We start from the raw sequence: 26,996 nt of genomic DNA, 5'->3' as shown, positions 1-26,996 counted from the left end.
GGACAAAAACTGTGACATTATCATAACACATTTACTGCAATGAATTGAGTGCAGTGACAATTAGTGGGCAAGTGTATTCAAATTGAACTTTAGATGAACATGGCAAAATACAACAAACATAAAGCAAGCAATGTTTCTGTGTATAGCCAGAATTTTGGAATGGCTTCTGCTTCCTTACGTTTCATCAAGGAGTTGTGACACACAATGTTTCATTCTTTTGGTCTGATTCCATCCAGGGGATTATCTTCTTCATTATTACGTGGCAAATTTGTAAGAAAACACAAATTTATTAAAAAACAAAACAAAAAACAAAACTTGAATATTTGCAAAATCATCAAGAGGGAAAGTTGCGAGAAAAAAAAATCACAAATTTAATAGGAAAAAAAATGAATATTGGCGATATTATTAAGCGTAAAATTTGTGAGAAAACACAAATTTATTTAAAAAAAAAAAAAAAACTTGAATATTTGCAAAATTATCAAGAGGGAAAGTTGCGAGAAAAAAAAATGTAATAGAAAAAAATTTAATATTTGCGACATTATTAAGTGTCAAATTTGTGAGAAAACACAAATTTATATATATAAAAAAAACTTGAATATTTGCAAAATTATCAAGAGGGAAAATTGCGAGAAAAAAAAAAATTAATAGAAAAAAAATTGAATATTTGCGACATTATTAAGTGTCAAATTTGTGAGAAAACACAAATTTGTAAAAAAAAAAAAAATGCAATATTTGCAAAATTATCAAGAGGGAAAATTGCGAGAAAAAAATCATAAATTTAATAGAAAAATTTTTAATATTTGCGACATTATTAAGTGTCAAATTAGTGAGAAAACTCACAAATGTATAAGAAAAAAATAATAATATTTCCAACATTACTCCCCAAGTGGCTGACTGAATTTGAACACACTCTGTATTGAAAGGCTGGAATTGCGTTGATAATTTATTTTGACAAAAAAAAGGCTTTCAATATTCTTTTTCCATGTTGTTATTGCTAGTATGGAGTGTAGTTCATTCATTTATATCTCTTCTTTGTTTAGATCTTCAGATGGGCTTTACTCTGGAGGCCTGATATTTCGTCTCCATACAACAGCAGCATTTGATGCAAGTGATCATTATCATGATGAAGAATGTGACTGTAAAAAAAGAGAAAGGCCACATTGTTAATGACGCACAAAAGTCATAGAATTCAGCGCACTACTTTCTTAAACTTGACTTACGGGTAAAGATGAAGATCACGCATAAGCTCGCAATTTCCAGTGAATTGGCTTCTGTCAGATTTTGCAGCTTGTATAACACCTTGCTGAATCGATATCGGACTTCATCATTCACGGTATTCGAGTCCATGCTGATCCTTGGATCCACAAAGAGATATGCTCAAAATGTCCTTTGGAAATTGGATAGAATCCTCTTTCCTGGCTAAAAGAGAAAATGGTAAGAGTTACTGGCTCAAATTGTAAAACGTTATTTCCATCAACGACTCCACCCTCAACAACTCACAGCCTACTCTATAATTTATTCTCCATCCCTGAAATTATCCCCAAAGCCTGAGAAGAATTTCTGCCCTTTTATTTTTACCCTTTTGATATAGAAACATGTTTTACTGCTCGTTTATTCACAATGGCACCTGAAGCAAGCTCTTGTGTACATGTATGCGGCCATTGTATATCAATATTGTACGTTAAACACACAAAAGTCCTTGGTGTGGGTGTTTGGTACGTAGCTATAAACAGGACAGACTATTTCAAGATGAACGCCCGTCATTATCATTGGAGCAGCTATGTGTGTCAGCACAGATGCATATCAGTCAAGCTATACCAAAAAAAAACAGTTCCAGAACGTAGAAACCCAACAGACTTTAAATCAAATTAAAATGCATGAAAACGAGGATTGCTAACAAAAAGTGCTTGCAATATCTCAACACAATTAAAAGACAGTTTGGAATTTTAGCAAGAAACAAGATACATGATTTGCTTTCACAGGCCATGCTCACAAAAGGATGTGGCGGGCTAGATCTTTCCCCCACAGTTGTTATTTTTGAGTATGCTTTTTTGCATATAATTTTCTGTTCTTTGGACTGCAAACTCAACAGTTCATAATTTAGGGATAGACCGATTATCTGCCGGGCCGATTATCGGTGCCGATATTTGGCAGTTTCACAAATATCGGTATCGGCCTTTTGACCAATCTGACGGCCAATAAAGCGGGTATTTTGAACACATTATGATAATTTTTCACCTTCTGCAAAAATCTTTTGAAACTTTTTATGAATCCTGTTGAAAACCCCAAATTTGCTACGTTTACATTCATTTTTTGCACAGTGAAATACAGGAACTTTTCATTCATGGATCTATTTCAATTTCCACTTTATAAATAATGATGCTGACACTGGGAATTCCCTACAAAAAGTAAAAAAAAAAAAAAAAATGTTGAAACTCCCTGCATTTTTTTAAAATATATTTTTTAAACAAAGCTGTCAATATTGTTTAAAATTAAAAGAAAAAGTACTTTTTAATTTTTACACTAATATTTTCTCTTCTACAGCAAATAAATATCGGCTTGAAATATCGGTTATCGTTCTCCTTGACTACTAATAATCGGTATCAGTATCGACCTTGAAAAAGCCATATCGGTCTATCACTAGTTCATATGCCACTTGCAGCCAAGCCAACGCGAATCAAAATTCTATTTCACACACTCAACTATAATCATAATTAACACATTGATTTCATGCCTGTACATAGTTTGTGTAATATTTTTGCTATATCCGACTGTCAAGGTTCCAGTAATGGAGAAAAAAAAAAAAAAGTAAATTAGCATCTACATATTGGTAAGTTTCTAATCCACTTCCTGACTACTGCCGAGGTGCCCTTGAGCAAGGCACCAATCCCACCCGTAAAATCCAAGTGTTGCAGCAATGTTTGCATGCAGCTTTCACTTTGACATCCATCCGTGCATGGCTGAAAGTGTGTTGTTTCTGTTTCTCTGGGTGGTGTGAGTTGAATTTCTGAAGAAGCATCCTGTTTGACTTCTTAACTCCTTATCAGACTGTAAGATTAGATCAAATAATTGCATTAAACATACTCACTGTCTGGCACCCTCTATTTTGCCCAAAACTACGAGCTGCCAAACATTCGACATGTTGTATATAATGTACTTAGTTAGCTAGCTTGCTAATTTTAGCTACGAGGCGAACATTAGTGTGCTAATGTAGTACGTGTTACAAATGTTTATCATCCAAACCTACCACTTACGTGCACTTTATGACATTGATTATTTCAATGACAACACCCGCTCATACAAGCCGAAACAACCAATGAAAATGGATGAACTGCACCGTACAAACGAAACTGCAATTCCATTGGCTGCCTAACGTGTCAATCAAACCTACTACTGCCTCCGTTAAAGACTGAAGTTGTATAATTTCGACATTAGTCATATTATTACACAAATAAAATACATTTATTTATTTATTTATTTATGTATTTATTTATTTTACACTTTTAAAGTAAACATTGAAGAAGCCCTATTGTGCATTTCGCTCCTTTCATGTCCTTCATTCACATGTCCAGAAAGAAAGAAAGAAAGAAAGAAAGAAAGAAAGAAAGAAAGAAAGAAAGAAAGAAAGAAAGAAAGAAAGAAAGAAAAAGTCCAACTTTTATTCCTGAAAATGTTTGACTTTTGATGTTAAAAATGTGCAACTTCATTCCCCATTTTAATCTAAAAAAAACTTTCCCTCCCCAAAATAACATCTAAAAATATATGACGTGATTTTAAAAATTCACATTTCAAAAATTTTTTTTAACTATAATCTTTATTCTAATAGCCTATTGCAAAAAAAATAAAAAAATAAAAAAATAAAAATAAAATATTAATCTTCTTTTCACTATGTCCTGCCTTAGTGTATCAATCAAAACCAGGTTGACAATGTTTTACAGACAACATATCATGGGTGCATTCACTGTTTTGGAGTGTTGGCAGTCTTTCGAGCTGTGAAAATGTGAACCACCTGCTAAATTTAGTGACAAGACTGTGTGTCATCTATGCTCCATGGATATGATTCTTAACAGGCTGACTAGTTAGATGTGTGCTATTTAATGCTAATTAAAAAACAACAGTAACAACAACAACAAAAAAAACATTGTGATCTTTTTGCATACATACTGAGATGTATGTAAGTGGCAAGTTAAGAAGCAAATGCTTACCTCAGCAGCAGGCTGGTTTCAGTCCTAAATATGGCACATAAATGTAACCTTCAATGTTTTGCAGACCACTTCTTCAGCGCTTCACCTCCCCCCTTCTTCTTCGTCTTTGATCAAATTAACTTGCTCAAATTTAGCGCAAAACTACTGCTGGATGTCTGCAACTTATGAGTCTTTTTAGAACGTGAGCAGAATTTTTCTGTAGAATTGCATGAACTTTTAGTCCTGTGTTGTATGTCCAATTCTTCGCACTTTTTGTGCCTCCTCTCTCCTCCTTCTTTCTCTCAAGCCTCTCCCCCTATACCTCCTACACTTCTTCTCAAAAGTGACTCTTTCACTGCTGCTCTCACTCCCCCTCACCCTCTGTCCCGCTTGTACATCTAAGCGCTCATTCACCATGTTTTTCACCCCTCCCTCATGCCTCATTGGTTGCCAGAGACCAGCTGTTTGAGGGCCTCTTATTTTTGTCTTGAGTCACTGTGGAGACCAGGCTCCTCCCAAAATGAGTATGGTATCAGTATTTACATCCATCTGGTATCTTGACAGCTGATGTATGTTCTATGACAGGTGACGCAAAACGGGCGTTCTTGTTATACTTGTCTTTTCTAATTTATTTTAAAAATCTATGAGCACTTCTCTCAGAAAAGTTGTCAGCATACCATTGTGGAGGAGCCTGTTGTGCCCTAATGATCCCAAGAGGTAAGTTGTCGAAGGCTTTCTGCCCCATCCAGGTGAAAACGGTCCTAGGTGAGGGACCTATAAACATTCTTGACTGCTCTGCTTCCACTTACTTGCTTATATTAAAATTTCCGCCAATCAGACTTCATCATTTATGTGTCAGGGGTGTCCAAACTTTTTCATTTGAGGGCCACATACAGAAAATCAGAAGGACGCAAGGGCCACATAATGTTATGAAGAGAAATTGTGTTTAGTAATAAAAATTGTACAAATAATTTATTTGTGCTTTTGCATATTTAGAAAAATGCTACAGTATATAAACCAATTTATTTGTAATATGGCAGTAGTGTTATTATAGTTTTGGAATTTTTCATTTTAGTTTTTATTTAGTTTTGAGGTTGTTGTTTTTTAATTGAGTTAGTTTGAATTAGTTTTCAGGGTAGTTCTGTTAAATGCTTAGTTTTCGTTTAGTTAGTTTCAGTATTAGTTTTAGTTTTTTGCTTTTTTAAAATGTGTATTACTTGTGCGCAATATTTTTTATTTTGTTTTATTTTAGTTAGTTTTGTAAACATAAAATGTAGTTTCAGTTAGATTTCTTTTTTTTTTTAAAAAGCATCTTCGTTTTTATTTTATTTTGTTAGCGAATTTGTTTTTTTGAATTTTTTTTTTTTCGTTAGTTTGTTAACTAAAATAAACTTGAGTAGCACCTGTGTTTTTCGACACCCTCCCTTCTTACTTTGACCATCTCCAAACATTTTTGTTTTTATTTTATTTGAAGTGAGTCAAATGACATTTTTAGCATATGTCTCAGGCCACTAAAAAGTGGATGGCAGGCCGCAAATAGCCCCCGGGCCGTAGTTTGGACGCCCCTGCTCTATGTGCAGCTATGTCATTGTAATCTGCCAATGGATTTCAGAATCAACATTGTTGGCATATGTAAATCAAACTATAATGGTAACTGACTGTTCTTTAACCAATCACATTTCAAATTTGTGCTCTGACGACCAGTTTGATGTTGACGTGGCCAACGAACTGGCCCTCAATGACATCAGCATTTTTCTGTCCTGTGATTGGTTGTTCAGAGAGAGAGAGAAAAAAACCCCATCTTTGATGAACAAAACACATATGGACAAATCTGTCCACAAAAAAAGGGTAAATACTTGCTGATGGCCCAGGCAGGTACCAAATGCACAGATCGCAACTGTTAATAACATGTTTCATTTCATCAGCCTATCCCAGCTGTTCTGCAGATAACCGTAGTAATGTAAGTCAGTGACCACCTTGTCTCAAGTTCACAATTACCAAACGTTGCACAATGTTCACTACAATGACACCTGTACTGCGCAAACTATCAACAACCCTGCAAACAATCAACCCTGCTTATGTCAAGTGGGAGTTGGTGGACTAAAACCATAACTTTAGTGAAACATTGGAAATGTATTTGTGTCTTTTTCAGCAAAATATTTACTATCATTCAAAAATGGGTTTCAGATGATGTAGCCTACTGTAAGGAGCCCACAATGTATTGCGCACAAGAAGGATGTCTGATGTGTCAGTCACTGGAAAGCTTAAAAAAATAAATAAAAATAAATAAATAAATAAATCAGCTAAACAACCATTTCAATTCACCAGTATTGCATTAGTCAGAGCATCAAAGGGACAAATACTGTATTGTGTTACTTTGAGCACTTCTTCCTAACCTATGCATGCCACCTAGTGGTCAAAATGATACTTACAGATAGTCCTGTTTGGAATCACATAAGCTGGAGTCTTTTTCCTCCCCTCAGTATTATCATCACTAGAAACCAACATTGTCATCTGCCAACAGCCGCAAGACATTTTCAATGTAAGTAAAATTACATCAACAATATATTCCATGCAGACAGATAACCTACTTCAATTTTGCTCACCACCAATGTGTGCTCTTTGCATCAGTTATTATTTATGTTGTTGTGTTGTGGATTTTAAAAATCGAGGAAGATGTTTAAAATTGCACTAAAATTGGACTTTCAGTATATGGCCCAAATTTAGATGGTGTTGGAAAATAACAGTTTGCATTGCAGTACAACCAATTACAACACAATGTTGGTTTATGCTAGTACTTTTTATTAAAAATGACCTTTTCATGTACATTGTGCATAATTATTTGCATTTATGTAAATGTGTTGCTGTTTATACGAGAGTTCAAGGGTGGCACGGTGGAGGAGTGGTTAGCACGTCCCCCTCCCAGTTCTGAGGACTCCGGTTCGAGTCCAGGCTCCGGCCTTCCTGGGTGGAGTTTGTATGTTCTCCGCGTGGGTCTTCTCCGGGTACTCCGGTCTCCTCCCACATTCCAAAGACATTCATGGCAGGTTAATTGGGCGCTCCAAATTGTCCCTAGGTGTGCTTGTGCGTATGGATGGTTGTTCGTCTCTGTGTGCCCTGCGATTGGCTGGCAACCAGTCCAGGGTGTCCCCTGCCTACTGCCCAGAGCCAGCTGAGATAGGCGCCAGCAATCCCCGCGACCCTTGTGAGGAATAAGCGGTCAAGAAAATGGATGGATGGATATATATATATATACAGACTAAAGAACTCTTTTGTCAACCATGCCATTGCACTCTACAACTCCTCACTGGGGGGAAGGAGGGTGTAGAGTGCACTTAACTTCACAAATATGGCACTTTACTGTACTGTACTGTATTTATTTTAATTTATTTAATTCAGTCTCCGGTGTAATAACCTTATTTATTGATTGATTGAATTTTTATTTTTTATTCTATTATTATTATTATTATTATTATTATTATTATTATTATTATTATTATTATTATTATTATTATTATTATTAATTCCATTTCTGCTGTAATAACCTTATTTATTGATTGAGTGAATTATTTTTATTTTATTATCTGTTCTTATTGCTGTCACGCCGCTACCGGCGTGACGGCCCATGCTTTTATTTTTCATAGTCATGTTTCCTGTTTTATTTTGATATTTTGATTCCCTTCTCACCCCAGGTCACTTGCCCTTCCTGCCGCTCCCTAATTACCGGTTCCCTCCCATGATTATCACCACCTGTCACCAATCAACCCAGACAATAAAAGCCACCTGCATTCTCCGCACAGTGCCGAAGTGTCACACATCTCAGTGCATGGAAGCGTCCCTCGAGTCCTCGAGTCCTCGAGTCCTCGAGTCCTCGAGTCCTCGAGTCCTCGAGTCCTCGAGTCCTCGAGTCCTCGAGTCCTCGAGTCCTCGAGTCCTCGAGTCCTCGAGTCCTCGAGTCCTCGAGTCCTCGAGTCCTCGAGTCCTCGAGTCCTCGAGTAGTGATGGCAAAATGAAGCCCCGTAAAGCAATGAAGCCCTGCAGTGAAATGCTTCACACACACGTGGGGCTTCAAGATGATTCATTTCCTCGACTACGCCATCATGTGGACAGAAAATGTATAACATGCTTGGTGCATGCAATAAAATGGTGGGGTGTAAATCATGCTCTAAATACAAAAGAATATATATTTGAAGAGTGTTTTAACATGAATTGTTCTGTGTTACTTTGTCTATGTTTGTGCTTATGCAACAAGTGAAAATGTGAAAAAAATGAGGTAAAATAAAGTGCTTATTCATTTTTATTTAAAAACAATATTTTTTCCAAAGTTTTTGGACTCAGGCGGTTTCTTTTTATGCATAGAATTTCACCTGCTTTTGAAAAAACTCTTTCACATGGTACTGATGAAGCAGGGGTGCATAGATATGAGACAGCAAGTTTGTATAAACTTGGAAGCGCATATTTCTGTGATTCCCAGTACTGAAGGGGATTTTCAACTCTGGGGATATTTTCTTCTCTTTCTTGCTGGTTCCTTGAACTCCATCGCAAAAAAAGAAGCTCGTCGTCGTCGGTCAAATCGAATGCAAAATGCAAAGAAGTACCGCAGTAAGGGACCCGAAAACACAAAAAGTGAAAAAAATTTCGAACTACACTCAAACCTAGCGAATCATTTCCTGAATCAGTCACGTGGTACACCCGCTTCGCGGGGCTTCAAACGTCATCACGTACGTCATCGACACACGCATTGAATCGCCGTTCATGAACCACTCATCTACATTACTCGGCACACGCTTCAGGGATTCGACCCGAGAAGCACATCACTATCCTCGAGTCCTCGAGTCCTCGAGTCCTCGAGTCCTCGAGTCCTCGAAGCGTCCCACAGTCCTCGAGTCGACTCGAGTCCTCGTTCCCGTTGCCTTGTTGTTTTGCCTTGTTTTTGTGCCTTTTCCTCCCCAGCGGAGCGCCCTTAGTTACCCCTTGTGCCTTGAACCTTTTTTCCTCCCTAGCGGAGCGCTTTTTGTTGTCCCCTGTACCTTTTGCCTGTTTTTTCCTCCCCTGTGGAGCGTTTTTAGTTCTCCACTTTTTGATTCCCCTTTCTCCTCTCAGGTTGAGAGGAGACAGTTGTTGGCCGTAAATAAACCTGTTGCCTTTGTGGCCTACCTTTATCCTGCGTCTGAGTCCTACCTTTCCTCGTCGTGTCAATTGCTGCTGGAAATGTAAATTTCCCAGAGGGAGCCATCCCAAAGGGATAATAATAAAGTCAAGTCTAAGTCTAAGTCTATAGTATATATTGTGTCAAAGGCCAAAAACACACCTGTGCTCCTGGTAGAATATTTTCAAAATTTCCTTGAAAACCCCCCCCAAAAAACCCCATCCCTCCCATTATTGTATTTATGAGCATTTATCAAGGGGGAAAGTAAGATGGCCGCTGGTGTCTTTACTTCTCACTATGGTGAGTACTATAGTTCACGTAATGTGTTGTGGCCTCGCAGCAGCCTCATTTTCCTTTGCTGGATTATTTACCTCTAGTTGTGCATGTTTTTTTTAAGCTTTAATAATTTTTAGTGGGTTTTAACTCTTACCCTTTTTCCTTTTTTTTTTTTTTTAAGTCTCTGATAATGATAGTGAAAAGTGATCATTTGAGCTAACAGAGAAGGCCCTACAGTCTCTGACTGCACACCACAACTTCTAGCCATAAAATAGGCAATATTAATAATGTTGGTGCTCAAATAATTAAAAATAAAGAATTCAGACAATTTGGATGGGCTCCAGTATTTTTTTTTTCATTGATATACAAAAAACTGTGGAAATATGCTGGAGAAGAGAAGAAAAACCTAATTTACACAGAATCACAACAGAACCCTTTCTTTGAAGCCTGAAGGTCCACATTTTACGTGCAAGTGCTCAGGCAACCACGTGAGTTGCTATGTCAAAAAAGTGATATGGGACTTCCAGATCACTTCAGGCTTTTGTCCTTTGGCACATGCTGTAGGAAACCATGACGATAAAAACAAGGGCGAGCAGCCCAATCCCCGATGCCAAGCCTATCAGCACCTCCATTTGACTGTTGCTCTTGTCAGCTAAAAGGAAAGGAAAGCATAACATAAGGACTACAGCAGAAAGACATTTATGGAAAGAGCATAGAGAATATAACCTTTCACCATGTTGATAAGATATGGCTTTACAGCTACTATTTCAAGTAATATGCCATCAGATGTCAGACTGATGACGACTGGCGTGCTTATCTTCACGCTTAACTACCCTGTTCTGTTGAGAAACACCACGTGATGTCAAATTACAGTTGAAGATGTCATGTTCCAAGTGTCAGAATACTGCATCTGGGTGATATTGTGATACATCCGATGTTCATGTCAAAAAGTTTCAAGTTGCAAATTCAACTTTAAGGGGAAGTTAATTCAAATTTTTGTCTTGACAATATGTTCTATGCAGCCCCACTAGTCTAAATATAGTATTCTGGTTAATATTGTGTTAGTGGAATATGAGTTAATTAGCAAAATCCAGCAGTTTTTATCCATCTCAGAGGGCGGCCATTTTGTCACTTATTGTCGAGTGAAAATGACATCACAGTTGCTCAGGTCTGAGGTAACAACCAATCACGGCTCAGCTTCAGAAAACAGGTGAGCTGTGATTGGTCGATGCCTGAGCCCTGAGCAACTGTGATGTCATCTTAAGTCGACAGCAAGTGGCAAAATTTCTGTCCCTGAGATGGATAAACACAGGTGGATTTTGCTTCATAACTCTTATTCCATCAGCAAAATCCAGCAGTTTTCATCCATCTCAGAGGGTGGCCATTTTGTCACCTATTGTCGAGTAAAAATGACATCACAGTTGCTCAGGTCTGAGGTAACAACCAATCATGGCTCAGCTTCAGAAAACAGGTGAGCTGTGATTGGTCAATGCCTGAGTACTGAGCAACTGTGATGTCATCTTAAATCGACAGCAAATGGCAAGATGGCCACCCCCTGAGTTAAAACAGGTGGATTTTGCTTCATAACTCATATTCCATCAGCAAAATCCAGCAGTTTTTATCCATATCAGAGGGCGGCCATTTTGTCACCTATTGTCGAGTAAAAATGACATCCCAGTGGCTCAGGTCTGAGGTAACAACCAATCATGGCTCAGTTTCAGAAAACAGGTGAGTTGTGATTGGTTGTTGCCTGAGACCTGAGCAACTGTGATGTCATCTAAGTCGACAGCAAATGGCAAAATGGCCGCCCCCTGAGATGGATAAACACAGGTGGATTTTGCTTCATAACTCTAATTCCATCAGCAAAATCCAGCAGTTTTCATCCATCTCAGAGGGCGGCCATTTTGTCACTTATTGTCGAGTAAAAATGACATCACAGTTGCTCAGGTCTGAGGTAACAACCAATCATGGCTCAGCTTCATAAAACAGGTGAGCTGTGATTGGTTGTTGCCTGAGATCTGAGCAACTGTGATGTCATCTAAGTCGACAGCAAATGGCAAAATGGCCGCCCCCTGAGATGGATTAAAACAGATGGATTTTGCTTCATAACCCATATTCCATCAGCAAAATCCAGCAGTTTTTATCCATCTCAGAGGGCGGCCATTTTGTCATTTATTGTCGAGTGAAAATGACATCAGAGTTGCTCAGGTCTGAGGTAACAACCATTCACGGCTCAGTTTCAGAGAAGAGGTGAGCTGTGATTGGTCGTTGGTTGACATCAATCAGAATGTCATGTTTATACTAGTGAGGTCACATATAACATATATTATATAATAATAATATATTATTGTTAAGAAATGATTACGGTTGACTTCCCATTTAAAGTGGTATTCCAAATGTAGCATTTCTCTTAACCTACCATCATGGTCACTTCCTCCACTCTCACTGCGGATCAACATGTGTTTGGTTTTGTTCAAGTGTCCATCGTTGCGCTCTGGTTTAATTCCGAGCAGATGGCACATGAGCGAGTACACGTTGACCAGGTCAAAGGGGTCGACGATCAGGTTTTTATGAAAATCAGGCCCCACAGCCCTGAAGAAGGCTTTCATATCCATGGCTTCATTATCAAAGCCGTGATCTCCTTTGTTGAACTGCAGAGGTAAATACTAGAGGGACATCCATCCATTGTGTTAAATTCATTCAATAATCAAGCAATCATCCAGCACCTTGAGACAACTGATAGGTCAAGATGAATTCAATGCATGTTTCTTACCCCACTTATTACGTATCCAGGGTCAGACATGAGGATGATGGGAAGAAGTCGCGGATGTGAACTGTAACGCAGTCGAGCAGGAACTTCCTCCTTTTTATACACATGAAGGTGAGGGTGGCCTCTCTTCAGAGCCTGATAGACTGTCTCTAGTTTGCCTTCTTTTGGAAGCAACATTCCACCGGGGCCGTAATCCAGAAGTTGGAACTGGATATCCTTCAAGCTAAAGCCTTTGATCTTAGACAAGACGATCCTCTGAATTTGGTTATCTGGTAGTATTTTCGCCATCCCGTGGTCAGCAGTGATGATGACGTTGAGTCGGTCAGTTAAACCATGCTCATGGATCTTGTCTCGGATGTAGCCCACAGTGCGATCCACTTGCTGCACCATCTCCCGGAGTTCTGGGGAATCGGGTCCAAATTTGTGCCCAACCAAATCTGGTTCACCAAAATACAAGGAGACAAAGTCCAGATCCTTTTGGTGGAACCAGTCTCCTATCACCTTGTTGATGTTCAGCCTCCATTCTGTCTCGTTTCCATGGTTGTAGATAGCAGGCTCCACCTGCCTCACGTTCACAGTTTCTCCTTTGTATGTCGCAGCTGTGCCAGGGAAATGAAGAGAGCCTGTTTTTAGTCCCTAAAAGAAAAGAAAACATAAGGACAAAAAATGTTTTGTACGCGGTTGCGGTGTTGTGCGCTGTTGTAGGATGAAGTCAGTCAAAGCACAAGCTGAGCTTGTCGTTGCGAAAGCAGGAATAGACATGACATGTTGGCGCCCGCCTCCCCCTAATAGTTTTGCTGGGTGGTCATGAGGGTGCTATTAACATTTTCAACTCATTTGCTCCCAAAAACGTGTAAATACGTTCTATTTAAATGTATTAAGTGTCCCAAAGACGCATTTGTACGTTTTTGTTTTTCTTATGCTAGAGCATACAGAAAGCTTAGATGCAGCCTCTCTACTGCAGAGAAAAGTTGAAGCAGTGGTAGTTATTACAAAAACGGCCAGTAGATGGCAGCAGAGTATAAGAGATCAACCAGGGCCATGTTAAAAAAAAGCTGTTTTCCCCCATGTTTGGAACTTAGCTATATTCTAATGCTAATTGTTGCAAAACTACGGAGCCCCTAAGGCAGGGGTGGCAAACTGCGGTCCTCGAGGGCCGGTGTCCTGCAGGTTTTGCAGATTTCCCTACTCGAAGTGCAGCTGATTCCAATTAACAGGCTCGTTATCAGGTTTCTGCAGAGCTTGCTGATGAGCTGATCATGAATCAGCTGTGTTGAAGAAGGGAAATATCCAAAACCAGCAGGACTCGAGGACCGGATCTCGCCACCCCTGCCCTAAGGTGACATGGTAGGAAAAAAAAAAAATTACGTTCCCTCGCAAAGATTGCGTTCTCTCGCAAAGGTTGTGAGGGAACGGAATCTTTGTGAGGGGACGCAAAGTTGTTTTGCGAGGGAACACAATCTTTGCGAGGGAACGCAAATTTTTTTTTCTACCATGTCACTTTCGGGGCTCCGTACAAAACGCAAACAAATAGAAATATACTTTTCTTTCCCTGATGAAAGAAGAGACTCCAGTCTTTCTTTTGGTAGGTTTCATGTTTTTATAGCAATAGAACACAATCTTCTGTGGGCCTTGCAAAATTAGTCAAAATCCAGTAAAATAGTGAGCGAAGGGTGTGGCTTCAGTGAAAAGGGCTGGGAGTGAATGAGTTAAGATAATCAATTCATTGATTTCTGCAAAGATTCAGAGGTATTGTCCCACGCTGTTGTCATATTTATGAATGAAATACGATGACATTCACCATACACGTCACCTCGATGATATATTTTGTACACCAAAATCTCGTTACACCTACCATTTAGACCGGCTTTTACCGAGTCTAAAATCTCGTCTACTTTTTGTCACTAAATTGGAGATGCGTCGGGAGGCAATTGGCAGACGTCTACCAAATTCACGATCAAACTAGGAAAGAAGCGAAACATCTTCAGGAAGAAAACTACTTGCTTTTCTCAGTAATTGATGTTGAACGAGTTAATCAAGGAAAACAAAGTTTGATGACAGAAACATTTTGGGAGTTGTTAAAAAAAAAAAAAGACTCGATATTAGTTATATAAACAAAAACCTCCAGAGGATTCAAGGTATCAGTAGTGTTTGCAGAAGATTTATTTATTTATTTATTTATTTACTTATTTATTAAGTACAGAGGCTGCACCAAAATATGTAAGCGGCTCATTTACAAGAACAACAGCAAGGATGGCAAGGCTGGAATTTTCCAAAAAGTATTTCCGTTGTATCCCAAGAAAACACCAAGTGGGATTAATAAGAGGAACATGCAAATCTTCAGACATGCAAACAGACAAATATCTGACTAAAAACCTGTCTCTGTGCCGTTATCCAGATGGGTAAACTGCCATTGTCCCAGTAAGAATCAACAAACTGAGCTGCGTGGTACTGCTTCTTCTCCTGAGTGGTGGTGTTGAACCAAATGTTGTGGATTACTCCGTGGTTCTCGACGTAATTTCCTTGAGTTGACAAAGGGTAAAAATACACAACAGGAATCAGAATAACCGTACAGAAAAAGTCAGATAGCAGAGTTATTATACTAAAGAATTATTCATTACATAAAGCAATTATAAGCATAGTCGTACTGTATTACAATTACCTGTAAGAAGCGAGAAGTGAGCAGGGCTAGTGATAGTGAGGTAAGGCGGCGTGACATAAAGTGCCTTAACGCCATCCTTGGCCATTTTATCCAGGTTGGGAGTTTCAATATCCCGGTCATAATCCCAGCGGAAGCCATCGAAGGAGATGAGCAGCAGTTTGTTCCTGGGAGGCCCACTGAAGACAGACTGCTGCCCCAAAACAGAGTCCCACGTTGGCGCAGGAGTGCAAGGTGGAAAAAATATGCAGCAGAAGACGAGGCAGAGCGACAGCGTTACGAAGTTTGACATTTTTCTGCTCTAAATTCGGTGGTTGCTATATATTTAATTTCACCCTAATGTGCCGCATAAAGAGCACATCTCTTATTACTCTGTTTGAGAACATTAGTGTGCACAAAGCCAAACAGGTTTATATGACTTTACTGGTTAACTGACTGATAATTGAAGATAATAATAGACCTTTAACCTGTGTGATGTGTATGTGTGTCACATTAGAGGTCTCTCAATTAAATGATGGCTAAGAGGTACACTGAAAAAAAATGTAATTTAATAGCTCTTACTTTTTATTTTACAGCTTTTCTCTGTATTTCAAAAATACCATTTAACTTACAAAAATAAAATAAAATTCTAAATGTCAGATGTAAAATAACATGAAATCATTGTAACTGTAAAAAACAAACAAACACAATATTTCTCTTAAAATACATTCACAAATGTACTGTAACTTCATGGGTATTTGTCTGTTATTTAATGGAATAAACTATAAAATTCAACTTTAAAACCGTAAAAAATTAACAGTAAAAATGTGTAATTTTACTATAATTTTTTCATTAATTGACTTTTATAAAGATGGCAACATTTATGAACACTTTTAAATCCCTGAAAATAAGGCAATATTGAAATATTTAATAGATTTTTGACATCTTTTGAAAGATTGCCCACATTATTTTGTCTGTCATATACTATTATTTTACATCAAACAAATTATTATTATTATTATTATTATTATTATTATTATTAGATAATATTTTTCCATAAAATGTGATTTAAAACAACTAACATCCAATTTCTGTAAATTTAAGCATTATTATTTGTGATACAATGTTTACTTAATATATTTCTAATTAATTTGATTGTTTTAAAACGAGAAAATGTTTTAATTAATTAAAACCCCTGAAAATAAGGCACAATTATAATAAAATTACAGTTAAAAACTTTAATTATGGGAAAAACAAAAAGTAATTTTTTGATATTTTACAGTAATTTACTGGCTCCCCAGCTGCTGGAAAATTACCGTATTTTTTTTTCTTTTTTTTTCAGTGAATGGTAATGGACTTGAAAGAAGAGTCAATGTTTATTTATGTATTCATTTATTTATTTATGTATTTATTTATTTTAAAGAGGTCTCTATTTCACGCACTTAGGATTGGCAAGCGGCAAGTTGATGGGTTCAACAAGGTGTGCAGTGCTATTATAAAAATTTCAGCATGCCAAAATGATCTGATACTGGGGGAAACCATGCAATAATTGACACATTCCCGCACATATTGTATATTTATTGGCCTTTCTTCTTCAGCATACACTGTGAAAATTATAACTTATATAATGTACTGCAATTTGGTAAAATGTGACTGATATGCATTAAAATCTCATATTTCATGCACTGCAAATGCCCCTGAACTTAATAGACCTCACGATTGTTGTTATTGTTTGTAGTTTAAGCAAGAGAGTAGAATGGCTTTTTCATGATTCCACTTGCTCTGTCACCCACGCTAATGTTTGTCAAGATGGATAGTTTTACAGGTGTGACACAACCACTGACGTAGCATTCAATTTGAGTATTGTTTCGTCTTAGTAATAATTTGAACTAAAGTGTTATACCAAATTCAACCACCAGAGTTCGCCAAAGCTCATGAGAACAGAAACGTCACACGGAAGCATTTTCCAGAAGTCTGCTTGCTTGCAATATTTTATTTTATACGTTTATGAAACGATGGAAACAATACCCACGCTGGTTTTTCCCCACATTATGGTACAAAGATCTGCCACTAAGGTAGGTAGGTCATAGGGGCCCGCGAATGCACACAAAGACGCTTGTGCCCCAACACATATAATTTAATTTGAGCTATTTTTCTGTTGTGAAATGCTAATGTTGAGTTTATCACAAAAAAAAGATTGATTAGCAGTCCTATCCTTTAAAAATTGCTTACGACTAACGTCACAATCAGTTCTCACCAAAACGTATGTGGACATCTGTACTTATGCCCACGCCAACCTCTGAAAATATCAGAACAATTGCCCCAATATTTTAGATTTTATGGGAAAAGTTTACTTTTTAAATTATTGTATATTATTATTCTGTGATTGGTTGGCAACCAGTCCAGGGTGTCCCCCGCCTACTGCCCAGAGCCAGCTGAGATAGGCGCCAGCAGCCCCCGCGACCCTTGTGAGGAATAAGCGGTCAAGAAAATGGATGGATGGATATATTATTATTATTATTATTATTATTATTATTATTATTATTATTATTATTATTATTATTATTATTATGAGGAGCAACTTTGTAATTTTGTGGAGCATTTTTTTTTTTTTTTTAAAAGGTTAATCTTAGGGACCTTCAGCAAATAAAATATGACAATATGGTAAGGGAGTGTATATGTTTAATAATCAAATATTCAGATTGGATAAGCAATTATGAATACAAAAGAGAAAATAAAACATTTTGCTTATTGACAAACAGCCAATTGGTTTCCATCCATCCATCCATCCATCCATTTTCTTGACCGCTTATTCCTCACAAGGGTCGCGGGGGGTGCTGGTGCCTATCTCAGCTGGCTCTGGGCAGTAGGCAGGGGACACCCTGGACTGGTCGCCAGCCAATCGCAGCCAATTGGTTTCTTTTTTCTTTTCTTTTTTTAAATAAATATAATTAACAGAGGGCTCCGGTTCGAGTCCAGGCTCTGGCCTTCCTGGGTGGAGTTTGCATGTTCTCCCCGTGCCCGCGTGGCTCTTCTTTGGATACTCCAGTCTCCTCCCACATTCCAAAGACATGCATGGCAGGTTAATTGGGCGCTCCGAATTGTCCCTTGGTGTGCTTGTGAGTGTGGATGGTTGTTCGTCTCTGTGTGCCCTGCGATTGGCTGGCAACCAATTCAGGGTGTCCCCCGCCTACTACCTAAAGCCAGCTGAGATAGCCTCCAGCACCCCCCGTGACCCTTGTGAGGAATAAGCGGTCAAGAAAATGGATGGATGGATATAATTAACAGTTTTTATTCTTAAATTCACATTGAGTAGCGCAGGAATTTATCTATCTATCCATCATTGCGTTGGGAATGATAGTGAGTGACGTCATGTTCTTATGGAAACAGCATAATGGTCATTAAAATAACACATTTCACACGTGGATTCACTAAAGACTGGACTTTGTAACCTTAATGAACCTATAAGAGGGCTGTTTTTATGTGCTTGATAAGGTTTGTCAAGGTAAGACATCACAAGATAAGTGGTATAAGTCTTGCCGCCAAGTCGTTTGGAGTGACTAAATCATAACCAAATCTAAGAAATATCATTCTTGATGTGAAATTGCAGAATGTCAGCAAATACATGTGATATGAATGCAAAAACAAAAACACAAAAGAGTAAATCAAGTATTTAATTGTCCATTTTTAATTGACAAATCGCTCCTTAAAAGCAAGTCAGTTATATGAAATAATTGATTCTACCATATAAACCTGTTCAAGGTGTAATTCATGCAAAGGTAAAATTAAGGAAAACATAGGCATCCATGTGACCACTCAAAAACTGGTTTGCTTGTGCTCCTCTTCTTCAGCAGCGTTCTTCTGTTTTGAACTGAAATAGGTGAAAATAGAGCATGAGAGTGGCAAAACTGTTTGGTGGATGTTAAACATCAAGTGATTTGTCTCCAACTTTTGTTTGAAGCACAGTATATACTGTACAAAAAATGTTATTGAAAGAACAACTAAAATAACTCAAAACTGACAAAAGTAACACAAATACAATAAATATTGAAAATTAAACAATGAAAATCAGGCTTTGTTTTATTTTTGTGGTCCAACAGAATTATATTAAAAAGAAACTAGTGAACAAAAGTGATGGTACCTGTTGTGGGTTGTTTTGGGCCCCTTTTACTTTGGCATCTAGTAGTTCTGTTTCCTGTGTTTTCCTTTGTTTTTTTTTCCTTTTCAGGGCTGGGCGTGGTCAGGTTGTGCTGGGCTCCACACGCAGCTGCCTCCAATCTACAATCACCCTCAGTATTTAAGCTCTGGTCTGACCACTCTTCGCCAGAACATCTCATCATATTCTGTTCATATGTTCTCGCTGCCTGAAAACATTCCTGTTTTTTTCTAGTCAAGAGAGTTATTTTTATTTATTTTTTTTACTTTGTTTTTTTGTAAGCTTTTTCCTGGTTTTTCCCGGCGCCCTTGTTTAAAGACTGACTTCCTTTTGTTCTCTTGTTTTCTTTAGTCCGGATGTGCTGAGAGCCCAGCCACTGCCATGCCCAGCCACCTTTGGTTTAATACTTTATTTGCTACTTTGTGGAATAAACCTTTGTTACTTTTACGTCTGCGTCTGCTCCTGGGTCCTAATCCAGCCACACCCCCTAATAGTACATTCTGGCTGTGAATATGGACCCAGCGGATGCAGACTCCCGTCGACATGCCGTCCGAGCTCATGGAACGCTTATCGGAAAACACGACGAGCTTCTAAAGGAAGTGCTTGCTTGTCTCCGGGGCCTTACCGCCGATGTTGGTTCATTGGCTGCCAAACATGACCAGAGCGCCTCCTCCACAGCCCAACCCGCCACTGCCAGTCAAGGAGAGAGAGCATGTGCCACCTGCTCCGGCCCCTACCGCAACAAGAGCCATCCATTCCTCCACCAGAGCATTACATCGGGGAGGTAGGAGCCTGTAGCCAGTTCCTTCTTAATTGCTCTTTAGTTTTTAAACCAACAGCCTAGCGCCTTCTCTTCTGACCGGTCCAAGTTGGCTTATGTGATCAACTTGCTCAAAGGCAGAGCTGGAAAGTGGGCCAATTCCCTGTAAGAATCGAAATCACCAGTCCTGCAAACCTATGACTCTTTCACTGCCGAGATGCGCAAGGTCTTTGACCACCCTTTTCGCAGCCAAGAAGTTAGCCTCCCTCCGACAAGGCCTACAGTCTGCTGCTGATTACTCCATCGAATTCCGTATATTGGCTTTGGAAAGCGGGTGGAACGAGGCGGATCTCAAGACTATCTTTGTTGCCGGTTTATCAGAGGACCTCAAAGACCAGCTATCCGCTCGGGATGAACCCGAATCACTGGAGCAACTCATCAGAATAGACAACCCTCTAGAGAAAGACGGCGAGCATCCAGGTGGCCTAATCCTTTCTTTTCCCGTGGTATCGCCCCAGCGGTGACCATAACCCCAATGCCCCAGGTATCAAAGGATGAGCCCATGCAACTCGGCAGGACCCGCCTCACCCCGGAGGAACGCTCCCGGCGGATTTCTTTGGGCCTCTGCATCTACTGTGGACAATGGGGTCATTACATCCTCCAGTGCCCTCTCCGACCCAAGGGACCCCAGTCGGCTGCAGCAACAAACCATCTGGTAAATCAGACCACATCCTCTTGCTCGCCTAAACGCATATCCCTTTCTGCCACTGTCTCATTTAGCGACTCCTCGTTTTCACTTCTTGATAGTCTTGATGGGTTCAGGGGCAGATGACAACCTAATCGTTCGTGATTTTGCTTTGTTCGCTAAGTTTCCAGTGTATAGCCTCAACTTCCCAAAACGTCTTGTCATATTCACGGTACTCGTTCTCGCTGCCCGAAAACATTCCTGTTTTTTCCTAGACGACTTTTTTACTTTGTTTTTGCAAGCTTTTTCCTGGGTTTTCCCAGCACCCTTGTTTAAAGATTGACTTCCTTTTTGTTCTCATTTTCTTTAGTCCAGATGTGCTGAGAGGCTAGCCACCTTTGGTTTGATACTTTATTTGCTACTTTGTTGAATAAAACTTTGCTACTTTTTACGTCTGTTTGCTCCTGGGTCCTAATCCAGCCACACCCCCTAGCAGGTACCCCAATATTGCATCATTGTACTCAATCTTAATCAGACTTTGAAAACATGAGCTCCCATTACATGTAAAAGCTTTGCAATGAAGTGGGTGACAGATCCATTTAGGATAACAGGTTCTTATTAGGGCTTGTTTGGGTAAATTACCTAGTTAGAAGTACCGGTAATTCTCACAAAATGGCTGTCATGTTCAATTTGGGAATTGGTCCTTGAGCCTTTTTTTGTGTCCAGTTATGAAATGGTTAATTTATCTAACTTTTATTTATATTTTTACATTTTGTTGTAAGTTTTTATTGAGTAAATACTTTCAAAAAGTGACAAGGTTTTGGGCATGCTGAAGTTTCTACAATCGTGTTTCATTAGCAATAGGGTTTTCAAGAATAAGCTAATTACCAGTAAGTATTTTCCGCACTATAAGGCACACCTTCAATGAATGACATATTTTAAATTTTTTTTTCCATATATATATATATGGTGCTACAGTAGAGGCTGGGATTACGTTATGCATCCATTAGATGGTGCTGCGCTAAAGGGAGTGTCAACAAAGCAGTCAGGTAAGTCAAACTTTATTAATAGATTACAAAGCAGCTTTCTGCCAACTCTATTCACTCCCAAAATGAACAGCTGTTTTATTTTCTCTGAGGTTAAGTATTAGCTAGCGATCCAAGATGGCAGGATCTGCGCATGCATGTCACCGATCGTGCAGGGTCACCGGTAGCGTCTTGACAGTGAGACCTGTTGTGGCTTAATATTGATCCATATATAAGGCGCACTGGATTTTAAGGCGCATGGTCAACTTTTCAAAAAATTGAAGGCTTTTAGGTGTGCCTTATAGTGCGGAAAATACGGTATTTAAAAAAAATATATATTTCTACCAGTATTTGAAAGAAAAAAAAAAAAATCAGATTTCACATCATTCCAGTTTATATAACTTACCTCTTTCTTGCTGAGTTTCTTTTATATAAGGTGCGGGTGGTAAATGCAACAAACACCAGTGCCAGAAACCCAGTCGCTGCTGATAAGCCAATGACAATTGGTGACCAAACAGTGGAGTTTTGACCTGCAGGCAAGAAAAAAAAAAAAACATTTGCGGAGCTCATGAATCACTTTAAAGTTCTAGAATAGCACAGTTACCCTCTTATCTCAACACACAGGCTTCTTGATAAGAGTTGAGCTGACATTTTATCCTCTGTGCCACCATGATTGTGTCAATGTGGAGATACAAGCATTCACAATAATTTTCTACGCCTCCCACAAATATTTTTCCAACTTATTTTGCTTCGGTTTATTTTAACCATGCGCCATTACAGCACCAGCATGAAATAATGTGGGACAAAACATTTACTTTTTCATTGCTCTTTTGTGTATGTGTTTTTGCGGAACTTATTCACACACTTGAAATTACCTGTATGTAAATTAAGTGGAGTCACAATAAAAGTAGTAGGGCTCTATTTTTGTCTAGCGCAAGGTGTGGTCTCAATCGGCGCAGAGGCGGACTAGACTATATTTTGGTATTTCCGTAGATGGCTTGGTGTAATTAAAAATGGTTTGCTCGGGTGACCAAACATCATCTTTCACTTGGACATGTCCAGTTTTGACATCCTGTTTGGGTGTCATAAATGTCCTGTTTTCGTTGTTTTTCATGTGTCGAATTTGACTGATGCTTTGCTTAAATGGGAGGTGGAGTGTTGTTTCCATGACTGCTGAAGCAGCAACCAATCGTGAAGGGTGTAGGGTGCAACTTTTTTTTTTGTTTTTTTTTGTGTGCATGTTATAATTTTAGCTTTCTGGTATCGCTCTGCACTTATAAACCAGAGCTATGGGTGTGGTGTGGGTTTGATCCCTCACACCGTAAAAACAAACAAAAAGTCGATCAAAGGAGATTGGCTGCTTATAGAACTAGATCTTGGGACAGAAAAAGTTGGACTTAGAATATGTCATTATTCAGTTGTCACATAAGACTTCAAAAGTTTTTCCCCTTTCCACCCATATAGAGAAGGCATACATTAAAATAGTCATAATGTATGACATCTTTGAGTAAACTGAAAAAGTATCTTGAAGCTGGGTCGAGTGTCCTTTCATAGAAATCAAAATTTGGTCATTTTAGCTCTTTGACCGCCAAAAACGTTTAACGATTAATAAAATCACGATGTCGGATGTATGCCATCACAAACGTTAAATGAGGTCAACTACTTTTTTTTATTTATTTATTTTTTTTAAATAAAACTCAATGGGCAGTGCAACATCTAAGTGCAGTGCTGCTTGGTCAATGGGTTGTGAAATCAAAAACACCCACTAATGCAATCTGATGAAACCTGATGAAATCAAACGCTTTCAAGGATAACGTGAATGACCAAAGCTTTTGTCGCTTTAAATCTAATTCACAGAGCGTCAAAAAAAAAAAAAAAAAAAAAAAAAAAGTCAGAGTCACTGTTGTGGAGAAAATGTATTTTTTCACAAAAAGCTCATTTTCTTATTTTTTTTCAATTTTTGCTCAATATCACTCAAATGACCAATTTTCAAATAGTGATTACTAAAAAAACGGAATAAGTTGGAAACACTTTTTTTTTTCTAATGAAAGAATGGAATGCCATCTTTCATTTAGTACCCACAATGTGTCGTAAAAGCGCACAATATTCAGTTTGCCTTTAAAGATGAGTTAAAATGCTCAAAATCGGTTGGCACTTTTTTTTTTTTTTTTTTTGATAACGTGTGGCGGTAAAAAGAGTTTAATTTGCGCCGGTGTGGGCGTGAACAGAGTTGGCTCGATTTGCAATTAATCAACTATACTATAAAATTGGCGAGTGAGAGCGACAGTTTTTAATGAGGTAGAAGAAGAACTTGATTTGCAGGAGGTTAGTGTGTTTTAGGTTTTTAGGGAACGGCAAAGCAGATCTCTTCACACCCATGATGCAAAACTGGCCAAAAATTAAATGGTCACAAATGTGTGAAGTGGGCACTATAGAGACCACCTTCCACCTCCTAAATCATTGGTGCTTTGAAAACGGCAGGCAAAATGCAATCAATTCTATTTGTTGGCTAATTTACCGTTTTTGTCTCCGCCTGTGTTTTTCAGCATATGCTTGGTACTGCTTAGGTGCCCGTCATTGACCTCTGGAACTATCTGCAGCAGATGACACATTAGTGGGTACACATTGACAGTTTCAAAGGGTCCAACCACCAGGTTTTGCTTGAAGTCGGGACCCACTGCCCTAAAGAAAGGCTTCATGTCCAACACTTCGTTATCAAAGCCATGTTCTCCTTTGTGAAACTGCACAGGAAACAACTATATTTGGAGGGAAAAAACACAACATAGAAACATTAAGTTTTATACTCTACTAACATACACATTATTTCAAATCAACAACCCTGCAAAAACATTGAACATTCGAAATGTAGTGACAATATTGCAGTCGTATAATCAGGACTAATTATTTATGGCACTTTAGATATAAGCAACTTAAAAGCTATTTCTCACCCCATTGATGACATATCCAGGATCGGCAAAGAGGATGATGGGAAGTAATCGAGTGTGATTACCGTAATGCAGCCTTTCTGGCATTTCCTCCTTCTTATACACATGAAGACGAGGGTGACCTCCCTTCAAAGCCTGGTAGACCTTCTCCAGCTTCCCTTCTTTCGGAAGCAGCATTCCAGCAGGGCCATAATCCACAAGATGAAATTTGACATCTCTAAAGCTAAAACCTTGGATCTTAGAAAGGATGATCTCCTGGACTTGTCCACCCCGAAAGACCGTGGTCATCCCGTGGTCAGCAGTAATGATGATGTTGAGTTGGTCAGTTAAATTGTGGTAATGGATCTTGTCCCGGATGTAGCCTACAGTTCGATCCACTTGCTGGACCATCTGTCGCCGTTCTGGGGAATCTGGTCCATATTTGTGGCCGACCTTGTCTGGTTCCCCAAAGTACAAGGATACAAAGTCCAGGTCCTGCTGGTGGAACCACTCTCCAATCACCTTGTCGATGTTATGCCTCCATTCTGTCTCGTTTGAGTAGTCATAGAAACGAGGTTCCACCTCTTTCACCTGCACAGTTTCTCCTTTGTAGGTTGCAGCTGTGCCAGGAAAATGTAGTGAGCCTGCTTTTAGCCCCTGATGAGGATAAAAGAATGAAGGTCAGGTCTCGCACATTTATTGATGCTCACACTCAATAGTGAATTGTCACTTCCAGATATAACGAGTACAAAAGGAACAGCACTGATGTGCAGGGTTTTCGTGTTTGCTTCCATGAGGCTTTAAATTTCTTGTCAGGAGATTTCCTACAATTGTTAAATATTTTTCACGATGTGTTCAGTGTTGGAAGTTCCAATTGTAGCATCTTATACGACCCTTCTATTGACAATTTAAAAACATACAACTGCTGACCAGAAGCAGGAACTTCCGTCATTATGTCAGCCAGTGGCTTTTCGACGAGTACTTCTGCATTTTCAGTGAGTGCTTTATGAAGCCTCATATTAAATGCACCGACTGAAGCAGGTTTACGTCCGTCGATCTGGGTCAGTGCGACGGTCCATCTCAGTCTGTTTATATATTTTTTTAGGCTTCTTGCCATAAAGCACTCGCAGAAAGGTGGCATCCGTCAGATGTAACGATGGAAGTGCCCACTTCTGCTACTGACAAATATGTGTTACAGGTGAATCAGGAGATGCAGTCAGAGCAAGAGATCTAAACTTAAGACTACATTTGAAAAGTCTCGAACTCGACTCCCAAAAGTCTTGGTCTTGTCTGAGTCTCAAACTGGCTAGACTTGGGATTTTCCATCAAGACTGGTCAAGACCAGCACCGATATATGGTTTTCATGGTCTTATCTCAGTCTTGACTCTCAAAAAGCTTGGTCTTTTCTATGTCTCGGTGAATTCTTGTCTCGTGCAAGTCTTGGTGGTGGATAGTGAGTTCTTGAGCACAACACAACCCCTTACACCCCTCTCTAGAAGTTAAAGGGCACTTTATAACATTTAGCCTAAAAGAGCTGCAAAGCACCTGTCTTTGTGCTGTTATCCAGATGGGCAAGCTGCCATTGTCCCAGTAGGAATCAACAAACTGTGTCATGTAGTACTGCTTCTTTTCCTGAGTAGATGTGTTGAACCACATGTTGTGGATTACGCCATGATTTTCTATATAACGCCCTGCAAAGAACAGCACAGAAACGTTATGTCAACTCAGGCTGTACTTACAAATGTAGCTTCCCTGTTTTTGTAAATGGCTATATGGAAATGTATTTTTTACATACCTGTAAGCAGGGTGAAGTGTGTGGGGCTGGTGATGGTGAGGAAGGCCGGTGTGACATACTCTGCTTTTACGCCATCCTTGGCCATTTTATCCAGATTAGGAGTGTCCACGTCTCGGTCGTAATCCCATCGGAAACCATCGAAAGAGATGAGTAGCAGTTTGTTTTGAGTGGATCTACTGAGAACAGACTGCAATCCAGAAGCAATATCTCCTAACGGGGCTGCAGTAGACGGAGTGCTGACAATAAGTCCAAAGACAACCATGCAGAGCAAATGCATGATGATGCAAGGCCTGCACATTGTATGATGGAACCTGAGTGGCAGTCTCAGAGTGGCTGATCACTCATCCAGCCCCGGCTTTTTGTATACAAATGAAATGCATGACACCTTTTACATGAGTAACGTTTATAATGCAATCTCACATAAACGTACCAAAAGAAGTAGATAACATCAGACTTAATCGTCAGATAACATCAGTTATTCTGCAGTTAGAACATCTTGAAGATGCACCATCTTATCTTATCAACTCATAAAGAAAGTTATTTGTATATAACCCTGTGGTTTGAAGGTCCACTATCTTAGTTTATGGCAGAGGAGTGAAGCAATGCATCAAATGTTATCAATGGCATTATCAAA

At 39.0% G+C, this 26,996-nt stretch overlaps 2 protein-coding genes and 1 long non-coding RNA gene across 3 annotated transcripts; all 3 read right to left on the bottom strand.

The window, feature by feature from the left end:
- Positions 1-883: 883 nt before the first annotated feature.
- Positions 884-4,455, bottom strand: LOC144004566 (uncharacterized). The gene is made up of 3 exons (XR_013279410.1): positions 4,206-4,455; positions 1,221-1,419; positions 884-1,136 (listed from the first exon to the last, which is right to left on the bottom strand). It is a non-coding gene; the product is annotated as an uncharacterized LOC144004566 (long non-coding RNA).
- A 5,659-nt stretch (positions 4,456-10,114) lies between these two features.
- On the bottom strand, positions 10,115-15,330 carry LOC144005182 (ectonucleotide pyrophosphatase/phosphodiesterase family member 7-like). The gene is made up of 5 exons (XM_077503181.1): positions 15,042-15,330; positions 14,756-14,901; positions 12,383-13,015; positions 12,029-12,275; positions 10,115-10,261 (listed from the first exon to the last, which is right to left on the bottom strand). The coding sequence occupies exons 1-5, from the start codon at positions 15,328-15,330 to the stop codon at positions 10,143-10,145; spliced, it is 1,434 nt and encodes a 477-aa protein (XP_077359307.1). The 3' UTR covers positions 10,115-10,142.
- Positions 15,331-18,790: 3,460 nt separating this feature from the next.
- LOC144005364 (ectonucleotide pyrophosphatase/phosphodiesterase family member 7-like) lies at positions 18,791-26,624 on the bottom strand. Its single transcript, XM_077503488.1, has 6 exons — positions 26,363-26,624; positions 26,113-26,258; positions 24,592-25,224; positions 24,162-24,399; positions 22,050-22,173; positions 18,791-18,888 (listed from the first exon to the last, which is right to left on the bottom strand). Exons 1-6 carry the CDS (start codon positions 26,622-26,624, stop codon positions 18,834-18,836), a joined length of 1,458 nt encoding a protein of 485 aa, XP_077359614.1. The 3' UTR covers positions 18,791-18,833.
- Positions 26,625-26,996: the final 372 nt, after the last annotated feature.

Source organism: Festucalex cinctus, chromosome 17 (assembly GCF_051991245.1).
Source record: "Festucalex cinctus isolate MCC-2025b chromosome 17, RoL_Fcin_1.0, whole genome shotgun sequence".
Taxonomy (NCBI): domain Eukaryota; kingdom Metazoa; phylum Chordata; class Actinopteri; order Syngnathiformes; family Syngnathidae; genus Festucalex; species Festucalex cinctus.
The sequence above is the reverse complement of the archived record's forward strand: the minus strand, read 5'-3'. Positions and strand labels throughout refer to the sequence as shown.

What these genes read in the sequence shown, in the direction of transcription:
- LOC144005364 (XM_077503488.1), bottom strand. Translation starts at nt 26,624, where the DNA reads ATGGTTGTCTTTGGACTTATTGTCAGCACTCCGTCTACTGCAGCCCCG. An exon ending in GGATAACAGCACAAAGACAG is followed by an intron (nt 25,225 to 26,112) that starts GTGCTTTGCAGC and finishes TATCCTCATCAG; the next exon opens with GGGCTAAAAGCAGGCTCACT. An exon ending in CTGGATATGTCATCAATGGG is followed by an intron (nt 24,400 to 24,591) that starts GTGAGAAATAGC and finishes CTCCAAATATAG; the next exon opens with TTGTTTCCTGTGCAGTTTCA.
- LOC144005182 (XM_077503181.1), bottom strand. Translation starts at nt 15,330, where the DNA reads ATGTCAAACTTCGTAACGCTGTCGCTCTGCCTCGTCTTCTGCTGCATA. An exon ending in TCACTTCTCGCTTCTTACAG is followed by an intron (nt 14,902 to 15,041) that starts GTAATTGTAATA and finishes TGTCAACTCAAG; the next exon opens with GAAATTACGTCGAGAACCAC. An exon ending in GGATAACGGCACAGAGACAG is followed by an intron (nt 13,016 to 14,755) that starts GTTTTTAGTCAG and finishes CTTTTCTTTTAG; the next exon opens with GGACTAAAAACAGGCTCTCT.